The 14,746-nt window shown below is 36.2% G+C and overlaps 1 protein-coding gene across 2 annotated transcripts in view; it reads right to left on the bottom strand.

Moving 5' to 3' along the window:
• EFCAB13 (EF-hand calcium binding domain 13) overlaps positions 1-14,746 on the bottom strand; it is a 242,789-nt gene that overhangs the window by 191,501 nt on the left and 36,542 nt on the right. For both annotated transcript variants that reach the window (XM_032320157.1, XM_032320158.1), the window contains exons 9-10: positions 10,807-10,950; positions 3,439-3,510 (exon numbers count right to left, since the gene is read on the bottom strand). In XM_032320157.1, coding sequence (XP_032176048.1) covers positions 3,439-3,510; positions 10,807-10,950 — 216 coding nt within the window. The remainder of the gene's footprint in view (positions 1-3,438; positions 3,511-10,806; positions 10,951-14,746) is intronic.

Below are 14,746 nucleotides of genomic sequence, written 5' to 3'. Positions count from 1 at the left end.
AACAAGAACCATATGATACTCTTAATAGATGCTGAAAAGGCATTTGACAAAGTACAGCATCCTTTCTTGATCAAAACTCTTCAAAGTATAAGGATAGAGGGTACAAACCTCAATATCATCAAAGTCATCTATGAAAAACCCACAGCAAATATCATTTTCAATGAGGAAAAACTGAAAGCTTTTCTCCTAAGGTCAAGAACACAGCAGGGATGTCCACTATCACCACTGCTATTCAACGTAGTACCAGAAGTCCTAGCCTCAGCAATCAGACAACAAAAAGAAACTAAAAGCATCCAAATTGGAAAAGAAGTCAAACTCTCGCTCTTTGCAGATGAAATGATATTTTATGTTGAAAACCCAAAAGACTGCATTCCAAAACTGCTAGAACTCATACAGGAATTTAGTAAAGTGTCAGAATATAAAATCAGTGCACAGAAATCAGTTGCATCTCCATACACTGACAGCAAGACAGAAGAAAGAGAAATTAAGGAGTCAATCCCATTTACAATTGCACCCAGAACCATAAGATACTTAGGAATAAACCTAACCAAAGACACAACGAATCTGTATTCAGAAAACTATAAAGTACTCATGAAAGAAATTGAAGAAGACACAAAGAAATGGAAAAATGTTCCATGTTCATGGATTACAAGAACAAATATTGTGAAAATGTCTATGATACCTAAAGCAATCTACACATTTAATGCAATTCCTATCAAAATACCATCCATTTTCTTCAAAGAAATAGAAAAAATAATCCTAACATTTATATGGAGTCAGAAAGACCAGGAATAGCCAGAGGAATGTTGAAAAAGAAAAGCAAAGCAGGTGGCATCACAATTCTGGACTTCAAGCTCTATTACAAAGCTGTAATCATCAAGGCATATGATACTGGCACAAAAACAGACACATAGATTGAAGGACAGAACAAAGAGCCCAGACATGGACCCTTAACTCTATGCTCAACAAATCTTCAACAAAGCAGGAAAGAATGTCCAATGGGGAAGAAAAAAAAAAACAGTCTCTTCAACAAATGGTGTTGGGAAAATTGGACAGCCACATGTAGAAGAATGAAACTGGGCCATTTCCTTACACCACACACAAAAAATGACTCAAAATGGATGAAAGACCTCAATGTGAGACAGGAATCCATCAAAATCCTTGAGAACACAGGCAACAACCTCTTCGACCTCAGCAGCAGCAACTTCTTCCTAGAAACATCACCAAAGGCAAGGGAAGCAAGAGTAAAAATGAACTACTGGGACTTCATCATGATCAAAAACCTTTGCACAGCAAAGGAAATAGTCAACAAAACCAAAAGACAGCTGACAGAATGGGAGAAGATATTCACAAATGACATACCAGATAAAGGGCTAGTATCCAAAATCTATGAAGAACTTATCAAACTCAACACCCAAAGAATAAATAATCCAATCAAGAAATGGGCAGAAGACATGAACAGACATTTCTGCAAAGAAGACATCTGGATAGCCAACAGACACATGAAAAAGTGCTCCACATCACTCGGCATCATGGAAATACAAACCAAAATCACAGTGAGATACCACTTCACACAAGTCAGAATGGCTAAAATTAACAAGTCAGGAAATGACAGATGTTGGCAAGGATGTGGAGAAAAGGGAACCTTCCTACACTGTAGGTGGGAATGCAAGCTGGTGCAGCCACTCTGGAAAATAGCATGGAGGTTCCTCAAAAAGTTGAAAATAGAGGTACCCTATGACCCAGCAATTGCACTACTGAGTATGTACCCTAAAGATACAAATGTAGTGATCTGAAGGGGCACATGCATCCAAGTGTTTATAGCAGCACTGTCCACAATAGCCAAACTATGGAAAGAACCTAAATGTCCAACAACAGATGAATGAATAAAGAAGATGTGGTATATATATACAATGGGATACTATGCAGCCATTAAAGGAAATGAAATCTTGCCATCTGCAATAACATGGATGGAACTACAGGGTATTACGCTTAGTGAAATAGATCAATCAGAGAAAGACAATTATCATATGATCTCTCTGATACGAGGAATTTGAGAGGCAGGCCAAGGGTTATGGGGGGTAGCAAGGGAAAAAATGAAACAAGATGGGATCAGGAGAGAGACAAACCATAAGAGATTCTTAATCTCATAAAACAAAGTGAGAGTTGCTGGAGGGTGGGTGTAGGGATAGGGTAGCTGGATTATGGACATTGGGGAGGGTGTTTTCTATGGTCAGTGCTGTGAAATGTGTAGGACTGATGATTCACACACCTGTATCCCTGGGGCAAATAATACATTATATGTTAATAAAAATAATTTAATTTAAAAAATCAAGCATATAGGGGTGCCTGGGTGAGTCAGTCAATTAAGCATTTGTTGGACTCTTGATTTCACATCAGGTCATGATCTCAAGGTCATGAGACTGAGCCCCACATTGGGCTCCATGCTGGGTATGCAGGCTGCTTAGGATTCTCTCTCTCTCTTCCTCTGCCGTCCCCCGCATCTCCCTTTTAAATTAAATAAGTGAATAAATAAATAAATATATTTAAGATCAAGCAAATAAATTAAAAAGACAATTATTAATTCAAAGAGGGAAAAATTTTCTGAGGAAAATAAAAGTAACCACAAGATACTATATAGCTCAGCTATGAACAGTGTTCACATAAACCTACTAGCATAAATTCTGAATTAAAACTTAATCAAATTTCCATGTAACTATAATGGGAGGATAGGTATGGGAAGAGTAAGTGGATATGGTGAAGATAAGGAAGATAAAACAGCTAAATCCTTATTTTTCATAATTAGGAAATTTACTACATCTACCCCAAATTTTAAAAATCAACAAGTAAAATTACAACATGTTTTTTATTGTCATGAAGACAAATGTCAAGTAATCTTCTAAAATATTTAAAATGTTTGCCTCTGGAGAAGCTGAGGAAATGAACAGATCAGAGACCGTTTTATTTGCTGTAAGCTTATTACAACTGTATAATCCTTAAAATTATATACATAGATAATATTGGTCAAAAGATACTTGGACAAATTAGAGAAAGAATAAGGAATGACAAGATGTATAATAGGAAGAGATTTTAAAAGTACTTAATGAAGAAAAACTGAACTAAATCATGAATGACAGTGAAGAATATACTAAAAATGTTTAACTGTCAGTATCAGGATGTTCAAATGACCCAAGATTTGCAAATTAAATATCTTTTTTCAGTGTTACTATTTTGTCTTAAAGTTTACTTTGTATTAAAAAAAATACTAAGGGAAAGATAAAAGTAGAAAATTAAAAGATAGTTATGTAACCAATTTTAATTAGGTATATTTAGGATATTAAACCTTACCTCCCTAATTTAAGAGAGCAATGGTTTCAGAGAAGGCTTTAAAACTTGTATGATAAACAAAGCTTATCATAGCAACAAGAGCTCACTTACAAAAACCCTCATACTGGTGCTGTAGTTCATCCAAAGTAAATATAATATCTCTAATATCCACCCTGTGGTTACCTGTAATAGAAAGAATAAGTTCAAACGTTGTCTTTCTTTTTTTGAATATAAATATCACTTCCAACCTATTCTAGTATGAAAATAACAAAGAGATGTGTGGAATGCGGAGTGGACGGCCAGCTATTATAGGTTTTGAATAATAACTGGAATTGCGAATTAATAATTCAGTACACATTGAAATGTAAGACGAAGACCATTATTTTCTTTTCTCCTTATTAAGAGTTTCCCATCAAAAGAAATAGTCACCTTTTAAGCCTGAAAGCTAGGTAATCAGGATATTTTTAAAAAAACACTTTTTCTGAGAGTTTACCATAGGCAGAATTTCAAGTTTTAACTCTTGTCTTCCTCACTAGATCATGAGCTCTTCAAGAGCAGAGAAGGTGTCATTTGTTTCCCCAATGCCTGGCAAAGTATCTACTTAGCAACACTTAAAAATTATTTTGTAAGACTTTATTTATTTATTCATGAGTGACAGAGAGGCAGACAGAGAGAGAGAGTGGGAGAGAGGCAGAGGCAAAGGGAGAAACAGGCTCCCTGCAGAGCAGGGAGCCCAATGCAGGACTCAATCCTATGACCCTGAGATCATGACCTGAGCCAAAGGCAGATGCTAACCAACCGAGCCACCCAGGAGCCCTTAAAAATTATTTTTTTTTGTCTAGCTAATTTTGGCCATTCTAACTGGTGTAAGGTGATATCTCAATGTAGTTTTAATTTGAATCTCCCTGATGACTAGTGATGATGAGCATTTTTTCATGTGTCTGATAGCCATCTGTATGTCTTCATTGGAGAACTGTCTGTCATATCTTCTGCCCATTTTTTGATATGCTTATCTGTTTTGTGTGTATTGAGTTTGAGGAGTTCATTATAGATCCTGGATATCAACCTTTTGTCTGTACTGTCATTTGCAAATATCTTCTCCCATTCCGTGGGTTGCCTCTTTGTTTTCTTGACTGTTTCCTTTGCTGTGCAGAAGCTTTTGATTTTGATGAAGTCACAAAAGTTTATTTTCACTTTTGTCTCCTTTGCCTTTGGAGACATATCTTGAAAGAAGTTGCTGTGGCTGATATCAAAGAGATTACTGCCTATGTTCTCCTCTAGGATTCTGATGGATTCCTGTCTCACGTTGAGGTCTTTAATCCATTTTGAGTTTATTTTTGTGCACGGTGTAAGAGAATGGTCGAATTTCATTCTTCTACATATAGCTGTCCAGTTTTCCCAGCACCATTTATTGAAGAGACTCTCTTTTTCCCACTGTGTATTTTTTCCTGTTTTGTCGAAGAGTATGTGCCCATAGAGTTGAGGGTCCATATCTGGGCTCTCTACTCTGCTCCACTGGTCTATGTGTCTGTTTTTATGCCAGTACCATGCTGTCTTGGTGATCACAGCTTTGTAGTAAAGCTTGAAATCAAGCTTTGATGCCCCCAGTCTTGTTTTTGTTTTTCAACATTTCCTTAGCGATTCAGGGTCTCTTCTGATTCCATACAAATTTTTGGATTATTTGCTCCAGCTCTTTGAAGAATACCAGTGGAATTTTGATCGGAATGGCATTAAAAGTATAGATTGCTCTAGGCAGTATAGACATTTTAACAATGTTTATTCTTCCGATCCAAGAGCATGGAATGGTCTTCCATCTTTTTGTGTCTTCTTCAATTTCTTTCATGAGTGCTCTATAGTTCCTCGAGTACAGATCCTTTACCTTTTTGGTTAGGTTTATTCCCAGGTATCTTATGGTTCTTGGTGCTATAGTAAATGGAATCGATTCTCTAATTTCCCTTTCTGTATTTTCATTGTTAGTGTATAAGAAAGCTACTGATTTCTGGACATTGACTTTGTATCCTGCCACGTTACTGAATTGCTGTATGAGTTCTAGTAGTTTGGGGGTGGAGTCTTTTGGGTTTTCCATATAAAGAATCATGTCATCTGCGTAGAGAGAGTTTGACTTCTTCATTGCCAATTTGGATACCTTTTATTTCTCTTTGTTGTTGGATTGCTGTTGCTAGGACTTCTAATACTATGTTGAACAAGAGTGGTGAGAGTGGGCATCCTTGTCATGTTCCTGATCTCAACGGGAAGGCTGCAAGCTTTTTCCCATTGAGGATGATATTTGCTGTGACTCTGAAAAACAATCTGAGGGGTTTGAAGCAGTGGGGCGTGGGAGGTTGGGGGAACCAGGTGGTGGGTATTAGAAAGGGCATGTATTGCATGGAGCACTGGGTATAGTGCAAAAATAATGAATACCGTTATGCTGAAAATAAAAAAAAAATTTTTTAAGATTTTATTTATTTACTTGACAGAGAGAGAGATCACAAGTAGTCAGATAGGCAGGCAGAGAGAGAGGGGGAAGCAGGCTCCCTGCTGAGCAGACAGCCCGATGCAGAGCTTGATCCCCAGGACCCTGAGATCATGACCAGAGCCCAAGGCAGCAGCTTAACCCACTGAGCCAGCCAGGTGTCCCCAAAATTATTTTTGAATGAATAAAACAAACTGAAGGCTGTAAAGAATAATGTAATGTCCACATTGTGGATAGCAGAAAACCATTTATTTAGCATCTTCTATGTGTCCGGCGCTCATAAGTATAGTTTCCTATCATTCCTGCCCTTGCCTTTGTCTAAGACCATTTTCCTTCTTAGACAGTGTATGACAGAGAATGGGTTCAGAGGCAGTGACCTTAAATATGTCATTCCAATTGCACACATAGGTAGAAAATGCTTTTCCCAATAGTTCTTGCCTCCAAATGTTTGACTTTGCTTGACATCCAAGGTGAAAAAGACCAGGAGCTGACTTCCCTACCTATAAAAACACTAGGTTTATTCTTCAGTCTATGCATAAGAAATCAACTGCTTCTCCAGTGGAGAAGGACATATTATCTGTAACCGCTCTCCACTTAAAAAACTACCTTCTCTGGAAAGAGGTTCAGTATCAACCAGTGAGAATGCAGTAGCTAACTATAGATTCACTAGCTCTTGCTCAAAATTTATTTCTTGCTTCTATACAAAAACAGATCTATCACAAACCTCCCAAACAAATATTATCTATTTAAATAGTCCCTGGTGGCCAAAGAAGCATTACAGAATCTGAAATTACTATTCTGGCTCCTATCTGGCTTATCAGAACCTTAATGAATAATTCCTAGATGAGACTAAGGCAATCAGTATAGATATAGACACAATTTATTTCATAAGGTAAGTTCAAAACAGCCTCCCATTCTCATATACGTACTTCAGGAGGAAATTCAACCTAGAAAATATAAATATCTACTGGGAAAAAAAAATATCCTAATCATCAAGGTCATATTCAGGGCAACATTACTTTGAAGGTGTTAAGTGACTATTAATACTATATTTTCACAATCTTCACAACAGCTCCACAATATAAAAAAACCTCCTCTATCAAAAAAAATACACTAGTCACTACTTTTCACCCAGTTAAATTATCAGATTACTAATCACCATGAGAGAAAAAAACTATTGCACCAAAATATCCTATTTCAAAAACAAAACTACCTGACACTCCCAGAACTCTCGACAAGTTATTTCCCATATTTCTCTTGCCATATCTTAATGAAGCAAATGCTTGTTGGATTTCCTTGCAAATTCCAGTGACGTAATTCTTCCCTCTCATTGTGAATACTCATAAAATGAACATATTCTCCACATACCATTATTACTCAAAAAAAAAAAAAAACCAAAGAAAATACAAAAACAAGAAGTTAAACAGTACCTATAACAGGGTGTTATGCCTTCTACTAGTTACATCACTCCTTACTTCAAAATTCTGTTACAGAAGAATGCATATCTCCTACCTAGGTAATCCAAGAATTCTGGCATTCTGGGGTCTTTGGCATTCTTTCCTTTAATATTTAAATTAAATAGTTCAGATCCCAGACCATACACGATATGAACATAAATCAGTCATCCCTCCAAAATTTGAAGATTCCTGAGTGGTTTACACTCTTGCAATTGATTTGTATTTCTTCTACTCCCCTAGACTCTCCATCTCACTTACATCATCATATTCTATAGGTGCTATAAGTCTCTCCACCAAAAGCTTACCTAACACAGAACCTATAGATCTTTCTCCTTTGAATCCCACCAACACTACTAACACAAGGCTATTGTACATAACCAACTTTTACTAGATATCTTGCAATTAATTGGAGTATGGGAGTTCTTTATAGTACAACCAGCAATATCAAACTATTGTCCCGAGGCCTATAGTTACTCTCTACTGATTGTAGGACCCCCCCAATCCACTCTTAGCTGCCCTCAATCTTCTTCCTCCAGCTGCCAATTAGCCATTATGGTAATCTAAATTCCTGTTGTTACTTACACAGAGTACTTTACTTTACCTTTTTGCTCAAACTAGGTGTCTCCCAATAGGCTTTAACTTCCATAATCAAACAAACCTATAAAAATGATTTTCCTAGTGAAAAGACAAGGACCTTCCCTGTGAAGAATTTTATCTTAGGTCACAACCAGCTTATCAAAATGACATGGTGAAGAAATCTTGTTCTGTCTGGTTAGAGGAGATGGAGTAAAGGGTGAGACTTATTAACTCATTCAACATATATTTGTTGAGCAGTTAATATGTAATATAAGCACTGTACTAATAGGTACTGAGGATACAATAGTGAGCAAAAAGTAGACATGATATCTGCTTTCCTAGTGCTATTATTTGAGATACAGGTCTTAATAAAACAATAAGAAATAAAAATTGCAATTGTGGTTAGGGCTCTGAGAGTGATATGAGAATCTGAGCTCGATAGAGAAGCCATGGAAACATCCCTATAGAGTTGAGTTTAAATCTAAAGTAGAAGTAGGAATTAACTAGGAGGAGCAGAATGTTCCAGGGAAAGAAAAGAACACATGCAAAAGCTATGGCAGGAGGAGGCATGGCATACAACCAAAACTCCGTGAAGGCACAGTAAGCAAAGCAGAATGTGGTCTGCGACAAAGCTGGAGCCCTACTGTAAAGGCCAGATATTGCAAACCCTTGACCACAACATTAAAGGGATCTTCATCCCAATAAGTATTTTTAGATTTTGTGTAGGGAGGTAACATGATAAGATGTGTATTTTTAAAAAAGAAGATTATTCTGACTAAAATGCAAAGGGGGAAAGACCAGATATAGGTGGACTTGTGCCCTAAAGACTATTTAATAATATGGCTTGATATTAATCTTTAAAATCCATATTTTGTGGATATCTTCATTCCTCAGAACGTCCCTCAACTATGTCTACCAACCCAGAACCCACCATAAATGACTACCTAGTAAAATCCATGTAGCCTGGGGTGCCTGGGTGACTCAGTCAGTTAAATGACCAACTATTGATTTTGACTCAGGTCATGATTTCAGGGTTGTGAGACTGGGCCCCACATCAGGCTCTATGCAGGGTGTGGAGTCTGCTTAAGATTCTCTGTCTGCCCCTCTAATTCTTCTCCATCTCAAAAAAAAAAAAAAAAAAGAAAGAAAGGAAGAAAGGAAAGGAAAGGAAAGGAAAGAAATCCATGCAGCCTGGTTCTATCTTCACACCACATTTCAGCAACCAAGGGCCCCCTATAAAGCTACCACTAACAAATGACAAAAACCAGTGGAAGTCCATTGAAAGGATGTCATGTCTGATTATTTTTCTGCCATATTTATACAAACTATTCCCTCAGTCTAAAATATCTTTCTCATTCTTCATTACCACCTTCAACCAATTAACCCCTACTGATCCTTCAAGATTTAGATTAGATATAACATCCTCTGATAATCTTTCCCTGGTGCTTCCAGGATACATTTGAAGCCTAGCTACATCCTATAATAGTATTTTCTATACAACATTATTATTCTCATTTTACTTGACTCTTTCCACACTAGAACGTTGAGGTCCTTTGGAATAAGAAGTGTGTTCTTTTCATCTGTGTATCACCTAGCACAGTTCCAAGCACAGTAGATATTAAATGACTAAATGAATGGATAATCAAAGAATCAGTAATTTATCAGCCCACTATTATCAGCCACCCCCTCATGACATGTAAACATGTAATACAAAACATCTGCTAAATATATTTGTAATGTTTAAAAGATATCTACATTTTGCAGAGTAACTGAATAACATAGGAAGATTATATAATCAAAGCTATCTAAAAAAATTTTTAATTCAAGAAAGTTAGGTCTCCTAACTTGTGAAACCAATGCCCTTAACACTACAGAAACTATCTCTACACAGACAAGAAATAACTACTGGAAAAGAGAGTTAAATTTGAAAAGAAAATAAATCCATTTTTCTCTTAGATTTTTACCAAACATACCAAAATACAATTTTAGAAATTTCTCATTAAATTGTCCTAGGCTATCTCTTTTTTAAAAAATTTTTTAAATTTATTTTCAGCGTAACAGTATTCATTGTTTTTGCACCACACCCAGTGCTCCATGCAATCCGTGCTCTCTCAAATACCCACCACCTGGTTCCTCCAACCTCCCACCCTCTGCCCCTTCAAAAGCCTCAGATTGTTTTTCAGAGTCCATAGTCTCTCATGGTTCACCTCCCCTTCCAATTTCCCTCAACTCCCTTCTCCTCTCCATCTCCCCTTGTCCTCCATGCTATTTGTTATGCTCCACAAATAAGTGAAACCAAATGATAATTGACTCTCTCTGCTTAACTTATTTCATTCAGCATAATCTCATCATCACTAGCCACCAGGGAGATTCAAATTAAAACCACCTTGAGATACCACCTTACACCACTTAGAATGGCCAAAATTAGCAAGACAGGAAACAACAAGTGTTGGAGGGGATGTGGAGAAAGGGGAACCCTCTTACACTGTTGGTGGGAATGCAAGTTGGTGCAGCCTCTTTGGAGAACAGTGTGGAGATTCCTCAAGAAATTAAAAATAGAGCTTCCCTATGACCCTGCAATTGCACTACTGGGTATTTACCCCAAAGATACAGATGTAGTGAAAAGAAGGGCCATCTGTACCCCAATGTTTATAGCAGCAATGGCCACAGTCGCCAAACTGTGGAAGGAGCCAAGATGCCCTTCAACGGACAAATGGATAAGGAAGATGTGTTCCATATACACTATGTAGTATTATGCCTCCATCAGAAAGGATGAATACCCAACTTTTGTAGCAACATGGACAGGACTGGAAGAGATTATGCTGAGTGAAATAAGTCCTAGGCTATCTCTTACCATAAGACATCAGTAAGCAGTGATGATGGCAAAAGGCAAGAATCAAGGAGAAATAAAGGGTAAATTAGAAAATTGATATCCAAGAAAGATATATATACATATTAATTCAAATAACTCACTGTCTATAGTAGCATGCTTTATCACTTCCTGAAAAGTTTCAGGGATTACAGGGATATCCATGCTATCCAAAACAGCAGCCAGTTCATCAGTGGCAACTCGACCACTTTTTATCCTACAGAAAATCTTCAAGGCATTCTGGAATGCTGCAAAAATTCAACAAAAAAAGAAATTATTTTACCATAAGATCCAACAGCTTTTCTTGAAGGAGCTAATTTTGTGTCAATAATCTACCATAGGAAAATAACATAGGCATAGGGTTTTCTAAAATTTTACTTGCAGGTAGGCATTTGCTCAATTCTGATATTCTTTGTAAAAAATACAATTTTTGCTATTATCACTAGTAATATAATATTAGCAATAATATCTGGTATTTACTGAATGCTATTTATATGTTGAGCATTGTGCTAAAAGGTATGGGTTCTCTCAGTATAGCATATTCACCTCTTAGTTAAAACTTTTAACTGAAATAATTTCTTACCAGTGGTATAATCTATAATAGCAGGGCAGCTTAAACCAAAATTTGAAAGCATTATTAATTGCTTAAAAATGTCATTTAGAAAAAAATAGTATAAAAGGAGAATGGAATAGATCACAAAATTTCTCTTTAGATTTTTTATCATATTACAAAGAATTGAGCAGTGGTTTAACCACTACTGAAAGAACTTCTATTTCTCCACAGAAACTTCATTTTCTAAAAAAGAGAGAGAGGGAGACTTCATTTTCTTATGCTAACATAAGTATCAAAAGTACTGGAAAGAACACAGAGATAATTTTTCCTACACAAATGTCTTTCTTAAAACCTAAACAGATTGATACCTGGTCCTAATGCTGAATGTAAGTGCTCTTCAGACCACTGCATCCCTCAATTTAATTTGATAAGGAAACCCAATTCCCATAATCAATTCCAGAGAGCAAACCCACTTTATAGTCAGACCACATTTCTTGGAATTCAGGCTATAACAAGCATAATGATCCAAAAGATTTTAGATTTGCACAGGAGGAAGAACTGAGCATTATTCATTTATTCAACAGTAGTTATTGATCAAGTGAGCAAAAGTGGCAGAGGAAGGATGCCTGAGAATCCTCTCCTCCATAAAAGCAATGAGAACATTGGCAAAAGTTGTCAGAATCAACTTTTCCCAAAACTCTGTATATAAATTAAAGGATTACAGCAATCCAAAGAGTGTTTTTTCAAGAAAAATGGCTGAATCTCAGTAATAGTGAATTTTGTGGCTTTTTTAAAAAAATATTTTATTTATTTGACAGAGAGTTAGAGAGAGAGCACAAGTAAGTAGAGTGTCAGGGAGAGGGGGAGAGAGAGAAGCAGGCTCTCTGCTGAGCAGGGAGCCTGATGTGGGGCTCGATCTCAGGACCCTGGAATCATAACCCAAGCTGAAGGCAGCTGCTTAACCAACTGAGCCACCTGGGTGCCCCAATTTTGTGGCATTTTAACTTGTCATATTCCCATATCATCATCCCAGCTTCCCAGGAATATTTAAAACTGAGAGCCTATAATCATGCTGAAAAACAGTAGCCTGGCAGCCAATGGGAAAGAATGAGGTTAAATTTCTTCAAAGCCCCATTCCCTAAGAACAGTCATTATTAGACCTGTTTGGTGATTCTGTGGAAGATCCTACTTGCAAAACTGTCCTTATTTTACCCGACTCAAAGCTTGCCCAGTGCAGATTATTTTCCCTGGGAGTACTCATTAAAAACAATCAGAGGCAATTAGTTAACATTATGACTGCCTGAAGTGGTAGTTGGAATAAGCACCAGGTGTTATATGTAAGTGATGAATCACCAAATTTCCCTCCTGAAGCCAATATTACATTAGATGTTAACTAACTAGAATTTAAATAAAACTTGAAACAACAACACAAAGACAGATTCTGAAGCCCTGGTCTTCAATGTTACTGCTACTCTTCCAATAGCATACTAATTTTAAAAAGTAAAATAAACCCATAACTATACAAAGAATAAAGATAAAAGCAACATAAATTTCCCATCCAGGGCATGCAAAAATGATGTATTTTGATTAATATCCTACTTGGATACCTTTCTATGTCTCTTTACACACATCGATGACTGTGAACATTTCACCCAAATAAAACAGTAGATATAGTCTACTATCTTTCCACTCAGAAATTTCTAAGTCAATAAAAGCAGCTGGAGCAAACAAAAGGCTAGCAAAGAGCTAAAAAGGAAAATCTGGGAAATAAGATGTCCATAGAGGCTTTTGAAAAGTGCTGACATATTCCTGAGCATCTAGATGGCCATCCATCTATGGCCACACATGGATAGGGCCATACCCAGGAAAACCTGAACAGGTCCTGAAATCTCACCTCTGGCTTACCTTGAGGATACACATAAGCAGGAAGTGAAGGCTAAGGAAGAGTTGAAAACTATCTGAGTGTGGAAGGCATGCCCCAGTGCATGCACATATTCCCTCTGGTTCTCTTCTACCTAATAATTGACAACTAATTTTGCCTTAGAAAGGCATCATAAAGATACAGGCACACATATAAATATAAACTATAATACAAAAATAAATATATATATAATATAAAAATATTAAAAAGTTATATTCATTGTGAAATTGTTTATAATACTATGATAATTAGAACCAATTAAATATTCAATAATAAAGGACTAGTTAAATAAATCATAGTATATCTGCATTCTTCAGATACCATGCAGCTATTAAAAAGTAATAGGCTGACCTACACTAACTGGCATGGAAAATCTTCCAACATATTTAGTTCAAAAAAAAAATCATGCTATACAATACTGTACTTGGCATGATCCCTTTGTCTTCAAGTAGAAGATAATTCTATTTTTCCCTTCTATTTTCTTGGGTCTCTTGATTGCTAACTGTATGCTTCATTTTTTCACTTGCCTCTGTAAGATTTAGGTTCTCTTGTTCTCCTCTGCCTAGTAATTGATAATTCATTTTGTCTTACAAAATATATAAGTATGTATACATACATATATATTCATAATTGCATATAAAAATATTCTAAAGTCAATATTAAATTAACAATCTAGGAAGGATTAAAGAGGGTCTTTTACATATTTTTTATATTTTGCTTGTATATTTTATAAAATAGCATATTCAAGGATTAGGCATATTGTTTTAAGAGGTAAAAAAAGAAACCTGGGACTTTGTTAGTCTCAAAACATTTGACAGTAAACAAAAATAAGGTCAAAATAGCAATCTGGGACTTGAAAAACAAAGGAATACATGGGAGCTAAACTTTGGCTTGAAAAGTAGGCAGCACTTAGGAAACCAAACATACATATAAATCTATAGTCAAGAAAAAACTTCGTTTTCAAGATGACTTAGGAGAACCGGGAGAAACCCAATGCTATAGGAGTTAAGCAAAATGCCAAGTAGGAAGTAAGGATTAACAAAAGAAAAGTAAGCCAAGCATTATATCTATATTGCTAATTGCTGCATATGGTAGGCATTTAATAACATTTATTACATTAAGGAATACATAAACATTAAAGTTTTTCTAGCCTTTTGCTTGCTTATCCAGTTATATGAAGACTATCACATGCATACATCGTTGATTCTAAGAAAATACAGTGAGGTTGACTACAAAAATATGTAATCTCAAAGACTGATTATAGGAACTTGATCTTGCCTAATGGAAAAACCAAGGAACTGGTTTTTGTTGTGTTGTGTTGCGTTTTAAACCAAGGAACTGTTAAAATTAGGTCATGAATACTAGAGACATCAGACTATTGGAAGCACTGTTTCTATCACTAACATGAATAGTTCTTCCTATCACTTTCTTTGCAATTTATATGTAGTATAAAGTTGTTAGGAGTACAGCATCCTTTCTTGATCAAAACTCTTCACAGTGTAGGGCTAGAGGGTACATTCCTTAATATCATCAAAGCCATCTATGAAAAACCCAGAGCGAATATCATTCT

Source organism: Mustela erminea, chromosome 18, assembly GCF_009829155.1.
Source record: "Mustela erminea isolate mMusErm1 chromosome 18, mMusErm1.Pri, whole genome shotgun sequence".
Lineage (NCBI taxonomy): Eukaryota > Metazoa > Chordata > Mammalia > Carnivora > Mustelidae > Mustela > Mustela erminea.
Note: the sequence above shows the minus strand (reverse complement) of the source record. Positions and strands in the feature narration are given on the sequence as shown.